At 38.9% G+C, this 19,581-nt stretch overlaps 1 protein-coding gene across 6 annotated transcripts in view; it reads right to left on the minus strand.

The window, feature by feature from the left end:
- LOC129733182 (protein PALS1) overlaps positions 1-19,581 on the minus strand; it is a 113,140-nt gene that overhangs the window by 28,030 nt on the left and 65,529 nt on the right. For 3 of the 6 annotated variants that reach the window (XM_055694808.1, XM_055694807.1, XM_055694809.1), the window contains 2 exons: positions 957-1,087; positions 324-886 (listed from right to left, as the gene is read on the minus strand). In XM_055694808.1, the coding sequence (XP_055550783.1) occupies positions 324-886; positions 957-1,087 (694 nt within the window). The remainder of the gene's footprint in view (positions 1-323; positions 887-956; positions 1,088-19,581) is intronic. The other 3 variants (XM_055694811.1, XM_055694810.1, XM_055694812.1) reach the window with 1 other exon arrangement.

Here is a 19,581-nt window from a genome sequence, read left to right on the forward strand (position 1 = left end):
ATAAGATGTTAATGGCCGTGATTTTCATTTTAATAGCAGCGTCATTTAACATGAGTGGTGCGTGTAACATGTAGGTGGTAACAACATTGCAAAACGAAAAAAAAACTGTACGATACGACGATCCTGGTGTACACGGAAACTAATCAAAATGTTATCAGCAAAATGTTAACATAATAGAATCAATTTGGTTATATGGAGGAATGTGTGACAGCGGGAAACGACAGAAATACATAAACATGAAAGGAAACAACTAAATAATCATACAAAACTAAAGAAACAATGATACATAATAATGATGCATGGATGATGAAAAACAAAAATACCTCGTTTCGCATTGGTGCTTGTGGTTGCGGTTTTGGTTTATCGATAGATTCGTCGGATGAGGATGATTCTTTCTTTTTGACAACTTCTTTTAAGATCAATGATTTTGGCGGTGGATAGCGGGGCGGTGCTTTAATTACTTCAACAAAACTATCCGGAACGTCTACTGGAAGCTCGCGATGCGGACCGATATCGTACTCGGGTGGGCCCAGGTCACCCGACGAGGAGCTCCTTGTACTGAGTGAACCTCTTGAGTGTTTCAGATAGTTGATCGAGTCGAAGCCGATCGATTCGCTGGCAGAACCGAGCGAGGACGGTCCTTTGCTGGAATTTTTCTTACAAAATTCATTGCTACTATCCAGCGATGACGAATTTTTGTCGCTATAGCCATCAAGAGGTTCCAGCTCCAAGGAGACACCTCCGTTTACATGTTTCGGTACTTGTGGCATTGCATTGGACACATGATTTACCTGTGTTGTGCTGCGCGGTGGTGGGTATCGTGGTGGTGTTTTGTTGCGAGCTATAAATGATTCAGGTACATCAACTGCCATCTCCCGATGTGGTCCTAAAATAGAGGTTGAAAAATTTTAATGAGCACACGACATTTTTTGTTAACGTATTGAATTGCTATTCACCATTATCTTGATTAGCTGAAATCATATTGTACATCTCGAAGTCCTCCTGATAGTCATCAATAGGCAGGCTAGGTTTCAGTGTATCATCCCCACCCAACACAACGATGCTGGAGCCAGACCGTCGGAGGGACCTGCGGGTAAAACAACGGACAAAAGAGCGGTGTTAATTGCTTGCATTCCTGTAACTAACTGCAGCGGAAAACAAACGCCGCAGTATGATTTACATTTTTCATCTAAAGTTTTGTTGTGTATGCAAATACAGATCGCTAGAGCCGACACAGTTGTGCGAGAGCTTGTACGTGTAGTTGCAGCGGGTTGGGTGTCTAGTCGAGCCAGTGTTCGCTGATTTGTACGGTTAGTACATGGCTGATAAGTCTCTGTTTAGCTGAGCCCGACAGAGTAACAAATATCTACGACAGATCTCAATTACACGCGAAACATAAATAATATCAGCCGAGCTGGGCGTTTTATGCTGTCATCGTCACGTCATTCAGTTGTGTTGCATACATTTCGTATGTCTTGTGCTGCGAGTGAGGATAATGAATGGGTTTACAGCAATGTTATGGTCAATATGATTTGGATGAGTTTGAGTTTCAAAGTGTTGACGTAATAATACTAGTATTTTTGAAATTTAATGTTTTGTTAATCCCAAACTGTCCCCTGTTACATATAGAAAACCCAAATGTTGTTTCTATTGTAGGTACTAAATATATTTTCCCGTGGTTTCTAGAGATACCGGCAGGTTCTACGTGTCCCTTATCAAAGATACACAATCTGTGCTGTGTGATACTCGGCATTCGCAAAACAGGTGTTCCGAGGTTTCGCTTTCAATACCGCAAAGGCGACATGTATCACCATCAAGTTTGTCTAGTTTCTTGAGATGATACTTAGGCGGGTGGTGCCCTGTGAGTAGACCTGTGAATGTCTTCTCGCGATTTGGGTCTAAAAATTTATTCGATTTTAATAATCTACTTATGATATCGCGTCGCTCCTTACTATTCTCCGAGTTCAGCGCACTGAGACTCTTCTGGGCCAAAAAAGTTAGTGGATGACCCTTGTCTAGCTGGTAAACCTTTCTTCTCGTTTCATTCGATTTCACAGTGACCCAGTACAAATTAACCTGTTTTTTCTTAACCAGCTGTCGGAGCGATAGGAATGAAAGGATACATTCCCATCCTGGTTTAGATTGGCCACAAACAGGAGAATTCAGGGCTTGAATTGCTGCCTGACTACCACAAAAATGCAAATAGTTGCGTGTCGGTAATTTTTGGTCTAGATAGATTATTCGCGCACTCTATTATCGCTTGTATTTTCGTCTGTAATGCTTCCTAAATTCTAGGCCCACCTTGTTCCCAACTTTCTTGTTCTGTCTATAATATTTTGCAGGAAATTTCGAAGCGTGGTTTCATTTCCACCCAATTTTTTTTTGTCCTTTATAAAAATATTCATTTGGAAATCTTTCAACATTCTTAGATTTTTTTTTCATTCTCGCTTATTTTCTGTCGGTCTAGTTCCGCCACAGACGTCCAGGAGGCGACTCCACCCAGGGCCCTAACATACGACCCGTTGATTAACGGACGGGCGCCAACGGCTTTACTTTCCTATGCGCTGAAAGGCGAGGTCAGAGATTTTTCGCCTCAGAAAATCTCGCGGGGTCGGCTAGGGTTGAATCTAGACCAGTTGGGTTGGTTGTGAGTGGATCACGCCACCCCACGATGACGATTCAGCCTGAGAGCGCTTTTTCCTTTTTTAGTCAAATCACCTGATGGGAGGAAGATGTCCACAAAGCGATGCCTAGGCCAATTTTTTGATTCACTAAGTTTAGCTGAGTGGCTATTTCAGTCTTTGTTATGTAATTGGATGTACATTAGGGTGTCCCAAAAAAATCGATGTTGAAAAAGTCAAGTAGCTCAACCCTAAATTGAAAGATAATGTTATTTATAGCATTTGTGTAGGGCATTTCGACTTTCTAAAAAATTGTTTTCAGGTTGCCCAAACGTGATTTATAAAAAAATGACTTTTTAAAGCTGCAAACCCACTCTTTTGCACTTTTTTCTATTCTGTTCGATTCCTAAATTTTTCCATATATTTTTTTATTTTTGTGGGGTTGTTTTTTACCATTTTGCATGGTTCAGTTCAACATTGCATTCAGTTTTTTGACTCCCAGAGCCCATTAAACATCACAAAAAAAAATTAATTTTTCTAATAATTTTTTGATAAAACTTGAAGTGTTATACATACAAAAAAATTTTGGATCAAGAACTGAAATTTTCATTGCAAAGCGGGATTCACGACGAAAATTACATGAAAGAAAATACTTGATATCGGGATTATCTTGGAGCTGAGATATCGGCATTTTTCTATGTGATGAAAAACTTTGCATTTTAAAAAATATGTTAAATAACTGTTTTATTTTGAAAGATAAACTAGGAGAAAGGCAAAAATAACAATGTTCAGAAAACAAATGCATTTTTGAATGGGTGATAACTTAGTAGAAGGTTTAAAAGTTCGGAAAAATCTGCGAAAAAAGTTAGAACGAAAATTGTGATTTATAGTGCCTTCTAATAGAAAACTCAATGTTGCTCGTAAAATCAGAACCCCCTTCCTTCGAATTATGATCAATTGTAATAAAGGTGTATAAAATTCATTTTTGCGATACGCTTCATTATTCCTCGGGACTTCTTTCGTCACCACCGTCAAGTCGAATGACAATGTTAGTAAATATTGCATGCACTTTGAAAAGAGATCTGCCACCTGTGACATATGAAACCCATGGCTTCTTATCCTTCTCTCTCTCTCTCTCTCTGAGTTTCTATAGTGAATAGATCATTGTGAAAAAAATAACCTTACTTTTTGGGCTGTTCTGGGAGATTTGTTTAGAAGGTGTTAGATTTTATTCCATTCATCGTTTAGTCAGTTTATCCCGTTGGAAGTGAAAACAATTAATTAAAAACCCCAATTTTTTTTTTATATGTACACAAACCATCCTGAACTATCAAATCCATTATCTTCGTTTTTTATGTCGTCATCGTGCAATGATCTATGAAATAGGTACTTTGTGTTTGCAGGTGTAATTATCTCACGTAGAATGTTGTAAATGTATACAATGTTTCCAGATTTTGCGAGGGTATATTATATTAAGTGACAGTTCATAGAATTTTGTTAACAAAATGTTAGATTTTTTTATTTATCGATTAGTCTCCTAGCTGGTCTCGAGGTACGATGCTGACTTAACAAGCCAGTCGTCGTAGGTACGAGTCGCGCCTCGGGAGAGACTGTTAGTGTCAGTGGGATCGTAGCGCTAGCCCCGCAATTATCCTGTACATTTAACAGTTGGCTGCAAAGTCTGTGTTAAATGAACAGAAGGTCGAGTTCCGAATCAGCGGAAGGAGTTGCTGCAGAGTACACTCGGAAAGTTGATAGACGGATCGGTGAACCAACTGAAGTGGACCTGAACGAGCAGTGGAAGCACATCCATGATGCGGTCAGCGAAACAGCGCGAGAAGTGATAGGCATGACAACGGGAACCACGCGTAGTGGGTGGTTCAATGCTGAGTGCTTAGAGCTGACGGAGGAGAAGAACCGAGCCTACGCCAACACGTTAGTAGCAGCTAATCGTGTAACGCGTCAGATGCGGGAGAAATACCGGGAGGCAAGAGCTGCCGAAAAGAGGCTTCATCGCCGTATGAAACGTGAGCACTACGATCGCGTCCTCGCGGAGGCGGAGAATTGCTTCACAAGGCACGACACGAGGAGCTTCTATGGAACGATCAACGGAATCAGGAACCGGACTGTGCCAGTACCTGCCATGTGCAATGACAGGGAGGGGAACCTGATTACCGATAAATCGCAGGTGGCCAGGCGTTGGAAGCAACATTTTGAAGTGGTGTTGAACGGTGAGGAAGGTAGGAGAGTCGTCGAAGGGAACAGGATAGAAATTGGGGAGAACGGACAAGCTGTGGACCCACCAACATTGGACGAGGTGAAGAATGCTTGCAAAGAGCTAAAGAACCACAAAACCGCTGGGAAGGACGGCTAAGTGGCCGAGCTTTTCAAAGTTGGGAGCGAGCGGCTGTGTAGTGCAATTCACCAAATTATCCCAAGGGTATGGTCTGAGGAACAACTACCTACGGACTGGTTGGAAGGACTCATATGCCCTATCTACAAGAAGGGACATAGGCTCGACTGTAGTAATTATAGAGGCATAACCCTCCTCAATTCCGCTTAGAAAATTCTCTCCGTATCCTGTTCCAGCGACTGAGGCCGCTGTAGGAAGCCTTTGTTGGAGAATACCAATGCGGTTTTCGAGTGGGGCGATCTACAACGTACCAGATGTTCACCTTGAGACAGGTTCTCGACAAGTTTCGAGAACACAACTTGCAGACGCATCATCTGTTTATTGACTTTAAGGCTGCGTACGAGACAGTGAAACGCAACGAGCTTTGACGAATAATGCTAGAACATGGTTTCCCAACAAAACTAATTAAACTGTTACGTGAGACGCTTGACGGTTTCACATCATGCGTCAGGACAGCGAGCGAATTTTCGGACGCGTTTGTGACGTTGGATGGTCTGAAGCAAGGTGACGGGCTCTCGAGCTTGCTGTTCAACATATCTTTGGAAGGTGCAATACGAAGGGCAGGTGTGCAGAGGAGCGACACCATAATCACTAAGTCTCACATGCTTCTGGGCTTTGCGGACGACATTGATTTAATTGGTGTTAACCGTAGAGCAGTTGAGGAGGCCTTTACGGCTCTCAAAAGGGAAGCTGCGAAAATTGGACTCACCATAAACACTGCCAAAACGAAGTACATGGTGGCTGGCAGAGAGCGTGGTAGTTCTACGGGTGTTGGTTCTGCGGAGGAGATGGATGGGGATACATTCGTAGTGGTCGACGAATTGGTTTATCTTGGTACTCCCGTGACATGTGACAACGAGGTGAAGAGGCGGATTGCGGCAGCAAATAGGGCTTATTACGGATTGCGTAGCCAGTTTAGGTCCCGTAGCCTACAGATCCGTACGAAATTTGCGCTCTATAGGACTCTGATCCTCCCGGTGGCGCTCTACGGACATGAATCGTGGACGTGGAAGGAGGCCGATCGACGAGCGCTTGGGGTCTTCGAGCGTAGAATCCTGCGATCAATTCTCGGAGGCGAACTAGAGAACGTGTTGTGGTGCAGGCGCATGAATCACGAGCTGTACGAAGTACACAAACACGCTGATATTGTCAAGCTGATGAAACACGGCAGGTTACAGTGGGCTGGCCATGTAGCACGGATGGCGGATGAGCGACCGGCAAAGATAATATCTAGTAGAGAACCGGATAGAGGCCGACGCCTTCGAGGAAAACCGCGCACGCGCTGGGTGTGTGCTGTCGACGAGGATGCCAGAGCAGCGGGTGTAAGGGGAGACTGGAGAGTAGCAGCCCAAGACCGAGTTCTGTGGAGACGTATTCTGGATTCGGCATAGGATCTTAATGATCTGTCGCCATAACAGTAAGTAAGTAAGTAGATATCTTATTTTAAAGAAAATTTACGAGATCATTAGATTTACACAAACTCTTCAATTTTGAGAAAAAAATACATTTTGATAATATTTGCTGGATTTATTTTTCACTATAAATAAAACATTTTTGGCAGCCAACAGTGACTATACCGAACATTTTGAACATAACATTCAAACACATACGAACATACATTAAGACAAATATATGACGCAAAATTTTTTCTTAGATTTGATTGTTCGATTTTCTATTTCAAATGTGACTTTTTTTCACAACTTTCAAACCGTGTTCAATCATTATAGTTCATCAGTTAACCTCCGTTCATCTGATAACAATATTGTTCAAATCGGTTGTGTAGTTTCTGAGATAATGAAGTTTCGTGACTTTTACATTTTGATACATTACAGACGAAGTTAGAGTCCGATTACAAAGAAATTCAAAAGGGTATTATGAGGCAGGTAGACCTTTCATTTGACACTTAATTAGTGTAAATCGGTTCAACTATCTCTGAGAAAAGTGAGTGAGTTTAAGTAGTCTTCGGAAAATGTTTCTTTTCATAGCTGGATTTCACGTTTTCAAACATAACAGGCAAAGTAATAGTCCGATTGCAAAAAAAAAAATAATAGGGTCTTATGGGAACCATGAGTGAGATTAAATAGTCTCCAAAACAGGTTTCTTTCCATAAATTTTGAACCACATGTCAAATCTTTATAAAATTCGAAAGTTAAGGGTTTTTAGGTAGCCCGTTCATTTAAAACCAATTTTGTTAAAATTGGTTGTGTAGTTTCCGAGATAATGATCCTTCGTGACTTTAACATGTTGTTAAATAACATGCAAACTGAAAATCCGATTACAATAAAATTTAATAGGGTTTTATGGGGCAGCTAGACTTTTCATTTGAGAATAATAAATCGCGTGAGATTGATATGTTGCACATACAAACATACACACACATACAGAAAATACTCAGCTCGTTGAGCTGAGTCGAGTGATATATGCCATTCGGCCCTTTGGAGCACTTTGATACCTTCAGTTTTGCCAGTGATTGCTACACCTTTCTAGGAGAAAGTGGTGTATTCAAAAAGTTATTTGAAGAAGTAAACACAGATATTGCCTTAGAGCCGAAACTGAAGAAATGAAAATAATAGCTCTTCGACGATTCCTGTAAATTTTAATTCGCCAGCAGTGATACTTTTCCAGAAACTCAAATGAATTTTCCCGTAAGCCAACGTAGAAACGACGAACCCGGCGAGAAACTACTTTGGAGTCTCTTGACGTATTTCTACATTTACTAGGGGCATCATAATTCACAGGAATGGTTAAAAAGCTGTAATCTTTTAATTTTGTCCAGACTTTTAAATGCTTCGTTTCGCTTTTATCGACCAGTGTAATCAGTCATAGAACTATTGAATGAAAAATGATCATCTTCTTAGTAACTTTTGGGTATTATTTCGCTTGTTCATAAAGATATCTCGGCATGACAACATGACAACAACAGAAGCCGGGGCGAACATAGAGATAGACCAGAACATATTTCTATCATTTCTATTCTGAAACAGTTAGTTAAAATAAAACCAGTACAAAGTCATCGCCGGTTCCAAGAATCAACTTTTCCGAGCCATAGAATTGTTAATACGAAGAGTAACACACAGAGGATCTCGAGAAAACGGTTAATCATGCAGATTTTATAATGAATTTTTCTCGTGCTGAGCTCATAGAGAAAATATTCAGCCGATTATTACTCCAGCAGACACAGACATACTCCCGAATACGATATGCATGGAAACAAAACTAAGAAGCCTCAGGTTGATCGTTGAATGAAACAGTTGTATAATATACTGCATGTATAAATTTCGAGCGACCTGCCAGCCGTTAGAACCCAAGAGGGAGCCATCCTCAGTGCTATTCTTGTTCTTGCACACCGGCAGGCGCAAACCACGAAGAGGCCAATGAAGAAAACCTTATTTTTTCTTCGGCAAAATTTACACCTCGCATACGTTGCCCATCTACACACATACACACACAAACACAAAATAGTGGGTGTTAGGGTGGTACACGAAGTGCTGACAACAAAAACCATTTTTTCTGACGATCAGCTGCGACCTCAACGGACTTTGATTAATGGTCCACTAAACAAAGCATTTACACAATTATACTAGCATCATAGGAAACCAGAAGTCGACCCACCCTACGTCGAAGTACATATACGATACAAAACAAGAACAAACAGAAAGACAGAAGCAACACTCCGGCACTTTGTCGTAGAAACTCAACCGACCGATTGACGGTGGAAGGAAGAAGGCAAATAATACATGGTTGGAATACCAAATCAACCTGTATTCTTACCTGCCTTTGGATTCCCATCTTGAGTTACTTCGTCATTCTCGTGCTTATTACCTTTTGTGTTACCTCCGAGGGTATGCCTGTCTTCCTTATATCACGGAATGCATTTATGGTCAACGCAATACAGTATGGCGGGTGAGTGAAGTTATATGCCACTGCTCGTTGACGTAGACTGTCTCCGAGCTCTGATGCTCTCCGTGCTGTCCGGGAACACGGAACAGACGGCCGAAACCGAGAAGGAAAACGAATATTTCAACGTCTTTTACGCCTGCTGTTCCCAGCTGAGTCGACACCGGGTTCTCTCGGTTTAGATGTGAGGCCTATTCTAAAAGTTTTGTTAGCAAGATTTTTCAGCGACGAACCGTGGCGAGCACTCAGCAGAAATCGAGTGTAAGGCTTCTTTATCTGTAGTAATTAATTTTACCTTGACTGCAAGTTATGAACACGTTGAGGTAAACATTTGTGCTTGGTAAGAGTTAGGATATTCTGATTGTGATATTCTGAATTGTGCTTAGATTTCACCTTTGACAGCCTATTATATCATACAATTATGATGATGGTCTCTCTTAATCGAAAACAGTTACACTGGTAAACCAAAACGACCGAGCAGTAAAAACAACTCCCTACGTGCAATTAACACAATTGCTTTTAAACCCCTAAAAGGAAAACATGACTAAAAATTAAACCCACGTAAAAATCCCATCCGTTACAACCACTTCACACCCATCTCCAACCAACATCATGTTGACATTTTGTGTTCCGTGTCGAGATGAAACCTTTTGGAGCGCAAATGTGGGTGTGACAGTGTCACTCAAATTCCAAAGTTACTTACTTTGGCCTGGTTCGAACAAAGCTAGATAGTCATATCCGGCCGTTCTAAGCCTGTTATGTTTGGATGTACAGCGGAAACCATGCTCACGCACTTGTTTGATTATTTTCCGTTCAACAGAGAGCAAATGAAATGAACGAAAATTAGGCCACTCCCAGCAGAGCGATTGAAAACGATGCTCGTAATTGTGGGTCACCGTGAATGGCGCCGGAGGTTTGTTGATAGTGTACGCTAATGGAATTTTGCTTTGCACGTAAACGAAAACGTTCTGGGTGGAACTCGTTGTACAAAAGTCGTGCGATTTTGACGAACGTCCTTCGTTTGTAACAGTTCTGATGTGTTAGTCTTTTATTATTTTCCCACGGAACTATGTCCTGAAAGACATTCTTTTCTTATTGTCCTCACAGCCGTTGCAACGTATACAGCAGGCGCTGAATATACCGTCTTTGTTCCTTCTGACGATCGCATTTTCCGGTTTTATCCTTCCTCTCAGCAGTGCTTCCTTTCGTCTTCGGATGAATGTTTGTTTATTCTAGTGATTTTCAATTCTTAAATCCTAACAAAATACTGAAACCTTCATTTTTTTCCCTTCGAAATGAAGGATGATATAAAGTTACACAGATATTGAAATCATTGCCTTTGTTCGCCCGGCTTTGAGCTTCAGGCATCATGAAAAGGATAACGAGTACGAGTGAAATGCTTCAGGTATTACCTACCTGTTCTGTTCTGCGTTTTTCGAAAGTTTTTTTGAACGCTTGCTAGGTATCATTCTCATTATGCATGAAGAGAAATGAAAAATTGAATGAATGATGCAATTGTTTGTTCCCAAAGCCATAACTACAAAAAATCTCAGATCAATTTAAACCTGATTCCAACTTTAGTTTTTATTTTCGTGTGATTCTATGTTATCTTGTATCCCATATACATAAATATTATGAAACAGGTTGCGTGTTTTTCAGTACTATAGAAATGGAATTAAATAAGTTGTAAACAATTAAATTTTGACCTAATTATAAAATGACATGTATTGAATTGTAGTTCGGCTATACGCGCACATCGAAAAAAAATTAGTTGTCCATAAATGTCTAGCAAATCACGTAGGAGTTCAGCTAGTTAGCAACGAAGAAACGAGGATGATGTAGTCTAATTTATCTACTAGATAGCTTTTTCGTTGATAATGGCATGCATAATAAACAATTTTCAGTGATACAGGATTTGGCAATCAAGAGAACTCAAATAAATTTTACCAGAAGATACAAACACGCTGTTGTTTTGAGGTTAATTTTATACGGCGGATATATATTGCGAAGATTAAACAAGATTTAACGAACTAGGATTTACCAACCGTCCAAGAATGTGTTTGCATTAGTTTTTTAGGGTGCAATTATAGCTAGACTGATGAAATAATTTCAGATGTTTATTATAAAGCATCAACTTGCATTAACGTAACTCAACCTCGCACACAGCCTTAAGAAAAATTACGAAATGCTGTTACTAGAATCATTGGCGTAATTAAGGAAAAATCCTAGTGGGGCTAATTCGGGGATCCGATTTCGGCGCTGCAGCAGTAGCTGGAGGAAGTCGCCTAAAAAATGACCCGAGTATCTGCTTTACTGTTCTCATTCTTTTTCATTCCTGGGAAATATTTTATATGTGGTGATATGAATCGAAGTACATAGTTGGAATCACTCACCGGAATTGCTATTAGGAGAACTAAATTTCAAACGATTCGGGAAAATGTCCACTTTTGGACTTTGACAGCTGTTTGTTGATGAAATCAAAACGCGCGTCAATGAAGGCAGAAGAAGAGAAAGAGAGGTATGACTAAAAAGAGTAAATACGTATCCAATGACGTCGTTATTCTTATTGAATTGTTGTCTTGTTGAAGTAGATTCACAAATATTTTGGTGTGGTCGATAGAAGAAATTATTATTATTTACAAATTCCCAGTCCTCTAGATCCAACTGTAGAATTTTGAGAAGTGAAATTAGTAATGGTATGATCAAATCTAGAAAGGGCTACAGAAATCCTAGAGGGGGCTATAGTCCCCCCCTAGCCTTCCCGTAGCTACGCCAATGATTAAAATTATGAATTATAGCAACATACGTCGTACTCGCCAGCGCAAGTTCTCTACTTTCTACTAATAGGGGTTCCTAAGGTAAAACGTACTAGTTAACAACATCAGGTGCTAAAACATTATAGAAAATGCATAACACACTTTGTTTTAAGTGAGTGGAATAATTTGGAAAAGTCACCAATCGAGACAAGATACACCCTTCCTGGGATAAAATGCACCGCAACAAAGGGGCAAAAAGCACCAAATGAGGTAAAGTGCACACCATCAAAAAGGCAGAATGCACTACAATATTGGGGTGATACGGCTAATTTTGTCAACTAACACAATGGTCAGTAATGCGGACAAAACAATTTTTCTTTACAATACTTTATTTGTTGTTAAAACCTGCTCTTAAAACATGATTGTGGTAATCATAATCATGTGTGGATAGTGTTCTTTGGAATTCCATACACTCGGGCGGGATGGTTTTTGGAAATGCCGTTTTTGATTGCCTCTAGCACCGATCGTAGCTGTCCAACGGTCCATGACCGCCGGTTGAACTTCCTGGAAATGAGATGAAATGTAAGCAAACAATTTGTTTACAAAAAGTCCTTCCGCCCCGAGCTACAGGAAGCGTTTTGCCTCGAACGTAACTGGTTCTGGTTACATGACGGTAATGCTCGTTGAAACTTACCAATATTTCATCAGAAATATAGTACTTGACGTTTATTCAATGCAAGAACACTGGTGGAAAACAACAATTGAGAAAGCTAAATTACACATAGTTCAGATGAGAAAAAGTTAGACTATAATTGCAACGAATTTTTTTTCTTGCATTTATTTACATTTTTTGACATTGCAGTGCTGCCAAATTGACTGGGTGACTAAAGAAAACATAGATTCAAACAGTAGAATTATTATTATGTTTTTGAAATGTGTTTTACATCCTAAGTCGGAGGAGATGAATCTTGCCTCAACGGTGCTTATTACCCCAGGTACCCCGAATAATGAAAGCATCTTTTCAGATTCTTCCAATTCTTGAGGCAGGGATGGAATTCAAAAATTAGAAGATGACTGCAACAACCATAAAAACTTTCTAGTATGTCGGTTTTCATGTATTCGAATGTTCGTTGCGAAAAACTGTTAGATTACACTGGCGACAAAAGCGAAAAAATATCTTAGAACTCAGCTGGAAAATAAATGAAAGAATATAACTTTTGAACCGTTTCTTTGAATTTTGGTGCCTTTCGCCAGCTCGGAAAAGCGTTAAAAGGCTACACAGTAATTACTAGCCGACAAAACTTGTGTCCTAATAGTCAAACTGAAGACCCGGCGCACTTCCGAGGCGACCAGAGGCATCCGAATTTTGTTGCCCCTTGCAAGCTCGGAACTACGTCAAAAGACCGCAGAGTATTTACTCGCCGGGCTCGTCGCTTCTACGCTTGTGTACGAGAGAACTTCATTTATATTTCCGAAGACTCGACATACTTTTGAAGTGGCTAGTGCACCAAAATTCACAGGAAAGATTAAAAAGGCATAAAATTTCATTTTTTGAGTTTAAGCTCTAGGGCGAATCCTGTGTGGAGTATATGCTGACAGTTTCGATGCCGAACCTGCCTCGGAAGTGCGTTCAGCCGCAAGAGATTTTAATGAAGTTTTCCCCTAAGCAAACGTACAAGCGACGAACTCGGCGAGCAATTACTCTGTGATCTTTTGACGCACTTTTGAGAGCTGGCTAGGGGCACCAAAATTCACAGTACTGGGTAAAAAGCTATAATCAATATTATTTTTCTAGTTTGAGCTATAGGGAAATTTTTCTCATTGCTTTTATCGACCAGTGCACTGTGGTCCAAAAGGGCGAAAAGTGGAACCTAATTCCTCAGCGACTTGCGTGCAAAAGCCGCTAAGGAATTATCTCTAGTTAAATGGTGTCTTTTAAATTATTATTTGTATGATTGACCCGCAATTAATGCTTTCTACGACAAAAATAAAAGAAAACAACTTTTTTGTGTTAAGAGATAGAGGAATTGTGTATTCGGCAAAGTTTTAGAAAACATAAAAATATGAAACTTTGCCAAATAAACAAAATATATATCAGAGTCATAAAGTATTTCATTTGGAAGTTACTTAAAATTGTGTTTTTTTTCGTACTTAACTTTTGTTTTGTTTTCGTTTTCAAAGCATGAAATGCTCTGAAATTTTTTATGAAAGTAACATTTTTTGGGTAAAAAAAAAACTTCTAGGGCATTATATGCTTTAAAAACGAAAACAAGAATAAATCATGAAAATCTTCAAAACCTGTGAACATGGGGCAAGACACTATTGATATATTGCGAAATATTTCCAATATTCAATATCGAAACAAATCAATAACCACGTGACGACACTTTTCGACGATGCTATAACTTCCGCTAAAGTTAACATGACTGAGTCGCTTGGGATACTTAGCAACTCGATTACAAATAAGCTGACCAGTCATATTGATGAAATAACTAATAAAGTCGACGAACAGCTTGAAGCTGTTAATGAAAATTTGATCGATGTGGCCACTTCTAAGACTCAATGTAGTGTTCCTGAAATCTTGGAAGAATTTCGAATAATTAGCAGCAGAATTTCTGAGTACACGCCAAGAATGATGCCCATCGAAAACAGCATTGGCTATCCAAGTGTGGCAGAGGAAATAGCTATGGCCGTCCAGCCTTCAAATGATCTTCCAAACAGTGGATGGCGTTTCCTTGGCTCGAGAAAAGTTTGGAAACAGGACTGGACAGCGTACGATACAAAATTACACCGTATTATGCAGCAGCAAAAACAAGCTGACAAAGCAAGAAAACGGAGGGCCAGAAGACGAAATCATTATAGGCGAAATAATTACAACAGAAACAACAACCGTAGGCATAACCATATCATTCACAACAACAACAACGATAATAACAACAACTTTGTCAATAACAATAGAAATAACTACAACAGCAATTACTACAATAATAATAACATTTCCAACAACAACCGCAACAATAAGAACTACTTCAACAATAACAACAACAATCAGAACCAGAATCGCAACCTCAACTTTAACAGAAATCTCGATAATAACCATCAAAGTACCAATCGAAACAACTACAACTTCAACACCAATAGTAACCGTAGATATACCAACCACAACCGTCACGTCAACAACAGGCAACAGGCCAACAGGCAACAGAATAACGTCACCAACTCCTACAATAATCAACAACACATCAACTCTAATCGTTTCCATGCAAATCAACTTACCACCACCACCTGACAGAGTGCTTCTTGCAGCAGCGAAAGACCAATTCTCCAGACCTCAATCTAACTTCATTCCTACGATTCAATTTCAAAGAGGCGAAACTCTTAACCCATACCCGGCGAACGACGAGTTTTCACTTTCTCAACCCCAGATGATCAGCGATCCTGCACACCTTCCTACTTCACAATGCATTGCGTGCTCATCTAGGCACTCGTGTCTTCAACGCAATTGACTCACTCATCAGAGGACCGTTGCTGGTGATAATTTTGTTCAACCTAGAGATGTAGGAAATGACGCGACCTGCTCTGCTCTAGTAAACACTTCTGTTAATAATGACTCTCATTCTTTAGCTTCTACACTCGAACACCCCACCACTACCGAGATCTCTGTATATTGCCAAAATTTTAACCGCATGCGAGGCGCTCACAAAATTAACGAAATTCAAAAAAATGTACTATCCTGTTCATTTTCTGTTATTTTAGCAACCGAAACCAGCTGGGATGAGGGTGTTCGCAGCGAAGAAGTCTTCGGTTGCCGATATAATGTCTATAGAAATGACCGTAACTATCAATTATCTGAAATGAAATCCGGTGGTGGTGTGTTGATTGCGGTGTCAGTAGACTTTAATTCAGCGCTTATCGACACCATTCAGTTTAAAGAGTTCGAACATGTTTGGGTGAAAGCAGAACTAGCAGGAGAGACACACGTATTTGTCTCTGTCTATTTCCCTCCAAATAATGCGCGGAATGAAATCTTTGAAAAGTTTCTTCATGTTGTTGAAAATATTGCATCTAAGCTGTTACCTGAAGTAAAACTCCACATATACGGTGATTTCAACCAACGCAACATTGATTTTATTCCGGACATCGATAACCATAGCATTTTACTTCCTATTATTGGCGAAAATGAAACGCTGCAACTTCTTTTTGATAAAACCTCTAGTCTTGGTCTTAATCAAATAAATCATGTGAAAAATGGACAAAATTGTTATCTAGATCTGTTAATGTCCAACATTAGTGAAGACTTTTGTGTGACGAATTCATTACAACCATTATGGAAGAACGAAGTTTATCATACAGCAATAGAGTTTTCTTTATTTGTGCATGTGAATAAAAGACCTAACGAATATGAATTCGAAGATGTTTTTGACTTTCAGTCAGCAAACTATGATGAATTAAAACATAAACTAAATAGTATCAACTGGCAAGATGTATTGTTTGAAGACGGAAACGTCGATTCGGATATAGAAAGCACATAAAAAATACAAAACTCATAAAAATCGTGATGCTTCAACAACTTATCTTAACATTTGCGGCGAATTAAACGATGCCATTGGTAACGCGTTTGAAGAGTTCACATTAAAGACTGAGCTTGAAATCAAATCCTGTCCAAAAAATTTTTTCAAATATGTTAAATTAAAGTTAAAATCTGAAAATTTTCCTTCAAAAATGCAACTGCATGACAAAGTTGAAGAGAACCCGGCATACATCTCTGATCTATTTGCTGATTTTTTTCAACAAAATTATACAACTTTCTCCGAATCTGATCGTGACTATACATTTTTCACCAACTTTCCTGAGTTTCCCAACTATTTCAATATTGAACATGTCAGCGCACGCGAAATTGAAGATACTTTAAAAGCTCTGGATGCGTCTAAAGGTCCGGGACCAGACGGAATTCCGCCAGCATTCATGAAACATTTAGCTAGAGAGCTAACTTCCCCACTGTTCTTAATTTTCAATATGTCGCTGGAATCCGATTGCTTCCCGAAATTCTGGAAAAACTCATATCTAGTGCCTGTGTTCGAATCTGGTAAAAAAACCGACATTAGCAACTATCGAGGCATAGCCATTCTTTCCTGTATACCTGAGCTTTTTGAAGCAATAATAAACAAAAAGTTATTCCACCAAATAAAAAATAGAATTACCCCAACGCAACACGGTTTTTTCAAAGGGCGCTCAACAACAACTAACTTACTCGAGTTTATTAACTTCTCTTTGAACGCAATGGATAAAGGTAATTATGTTGAAACCTTATATACTGACTTCAGTAAAGCTTTCGATCGCATTGATATACCCCTGCTTCTCTTCAAGTTACGAAAAATTGGAATTCATCCACAATTACTCAAATGGATTGAATCGTATTTGACAGATCGTCAACAAACAGTCAAATTTAAAGGTAGAATATCGAAACCTATTCAGGTAACCTCAGGAGTTCCTCAAGGCTCTCACTTGGGCCCTCTACTATTTATATTATTTGTAAACGACATTTCCTTTATTCTAAAACATGTAAAAATTCTTATTTATGCCGACGATATTAAACTTTTCATTGAAATTAAAAACGCTGATGATGTAAATATTTTTCGTAACGAGATAAAATATTTTTACATTTGGTGTAAAATAAGCCTTCTTCAGCTAAACGTTAAAAAATGTAGTTCGATGGCTTTTGGCAGAAAAAGAAACATGCCAAGCAATATGATTTCCTTAGGAGATCAGGTAGTAGAGAAAAGTGAACGAGTTAGGGACCTAGGAGTCATACTCGACTCAAAATTAACATTCACTGATCACTACAATACAATTATTAATAAGGCTAGTAACATGCTCAGTTTTATAAAACGTTTCTGCTATAATTTCCAAGATCCATACACAATAAAAACACTTTATAATTCCTATGTCAGGTCACTTTTAGAATACTGTAGCATTGTATGGTCTCCGTTTTCTGCAACACAAGTAAACAGAATAGAATCAGTGCAAAAACAATACCTGTTATATGCACTTCGTAATCTACGATGGACGTCATTTCCCCTACCATCATATGACGAACGCTGCAGACTTATTGACATCCAATCATTAAAAGCCCGTCGTGAATTCGCAATGATGTCATTTGTTAACGATATCGTATCTCAACGTGTCGATTCACCCGAAATATTATCAAAACTCAATCTTTATGTACCTTCTAGAAATTTACGAACTCGGACTTTGTTTTCTTTAAATCATCAACGAAACAATTATGCTTAATACGGGCCAATTAATCAAATGATGTTAGTGTATAACCAACACTGTGAAACAATTGACTTTTCTATGTCGAGAACTAAATTAAAACAATATTTCAACTCAACGCGCAATTTTAGTCGATAGAAAACATTCATTGTAATAATCCGTCAAGTGAAGAAATTATTATTCAATTATGTATAAACTCTTTTTTTTTGCTCCCACTAGTATAAATAGCATATAGCATGTAAGTTAGTTTTAAACATATGTAGTCTACTTTTGTTTGACGAAATGAATAAATAAATAAATAAATAAATAAATAAATAAGTAATATTATCGAAATATTTTTCATGAAAATAAAGGTGTCTAGCCCTTAGCTCGTGAATCAAGAATATGACAAACTTCTGTAACCTATGCTTGCCGTACTCTAATATGGGTGGCTTGGCCCAAATGGAACCTATAACAGTTTGTAGTACATGAGATAAACTTTAGGGAAAAGTTTTGCCTTCACTTACCCTTTTTTCCCTAATCGTTCTTAAAAATATCGAGAAAAAGCTAAAATATGCTATAACTTTGTAAGGAAAAGTTCTGGAGATGTGCGGTCCTGGGTAAAAACGATTGTTTTGTATACCACAACAATACCTCAGTACAATATTGTCTTGTAAAATGCAAGTGATAAAAGACAAAAGTGGTCGACAAAATGAACAAAAAACTGCATTTCAAAAGCTCAAAACGGAAAAAATTAAAGATTGGAGCTATTTCAACCGTTGCTATGTATTTTTGTGCCCCTAGCCATTACCAGAACGCGTCAACTTACGTGAGAGTGTCGCATAGTAATTGCTCGCCGGGTTCGTCGTTATGTTTACGAGAAAACTCATTTAAGTCTGAAAAAAAGTTAGTGGCTCGGGACACCAAAATTCACAGGAATGGTCGAATAGCTATAATCTTTAATTTTTTTCCAGTTTGAGCGTTTGGAGTGCACCTCTGCTGACCAGTGTTATCTATATTTCTGTAATCGATGATAATTTATGTTTTCTAAAATTTTGCTTGGTAAATTATTCCTCTATAAACAGCTTTTTTAAAATTTTTGTCATAGAAAGCTTTAGTGTTGTAGTGTGTAGAAGCCACCACATGGTCGACTACGAAATTTCTTTGCACAAGACTCGGAAATATTTAAAGCGTTACCTATGAAAACACTGTCTTATGTTATCATCACCATAACAAACATGAGGATATGTTTTCAGAGGCTCAAAATCAGCCATTTGTTGCTTCACACTTCCACCTTAATTACTTTTGGACGTTCGAGACTATACGGGTTATTCATACAAGCAGAGCCGGCGGTTGATGTGGGTAGTAGTATGGGTACTTACTGTTAAGCCTGAACGTTTTCTTTGAAAAAATGCACAAAAATTGTCGATTTTTCATCGATTTACCCTTACACGCACAAACGGAACAACCCATGCAGCACAAATCATAGTAACCCATAAGTCAGCCGAACAAATTTATCTCGAACTCTAACCTTGATGGCGAAAACAGTGAAACTACTTTATATACTATTTGCATATGAGTTCCTAGATTCAAACGTTTTTTATGATATTTTGAACTGTCAAATAAGATAACTCAAAATACC

Source organism: Wyeomyia smithii, chromosome 3 (assembly GCF_029784165.1).
Source record: "Wyeomyia smithii strain HCP4-BCI-WySm-NY-G18 chromosome 3, ASM2978416v1, whole genome shotgun sequence".
NCBI classification, from domain to species: Eukaryota; Metazoa; Arthropoda; class Insecta; order Diptera; family Culicidae; genus Wyeomyia; species Wyeomyia smithii.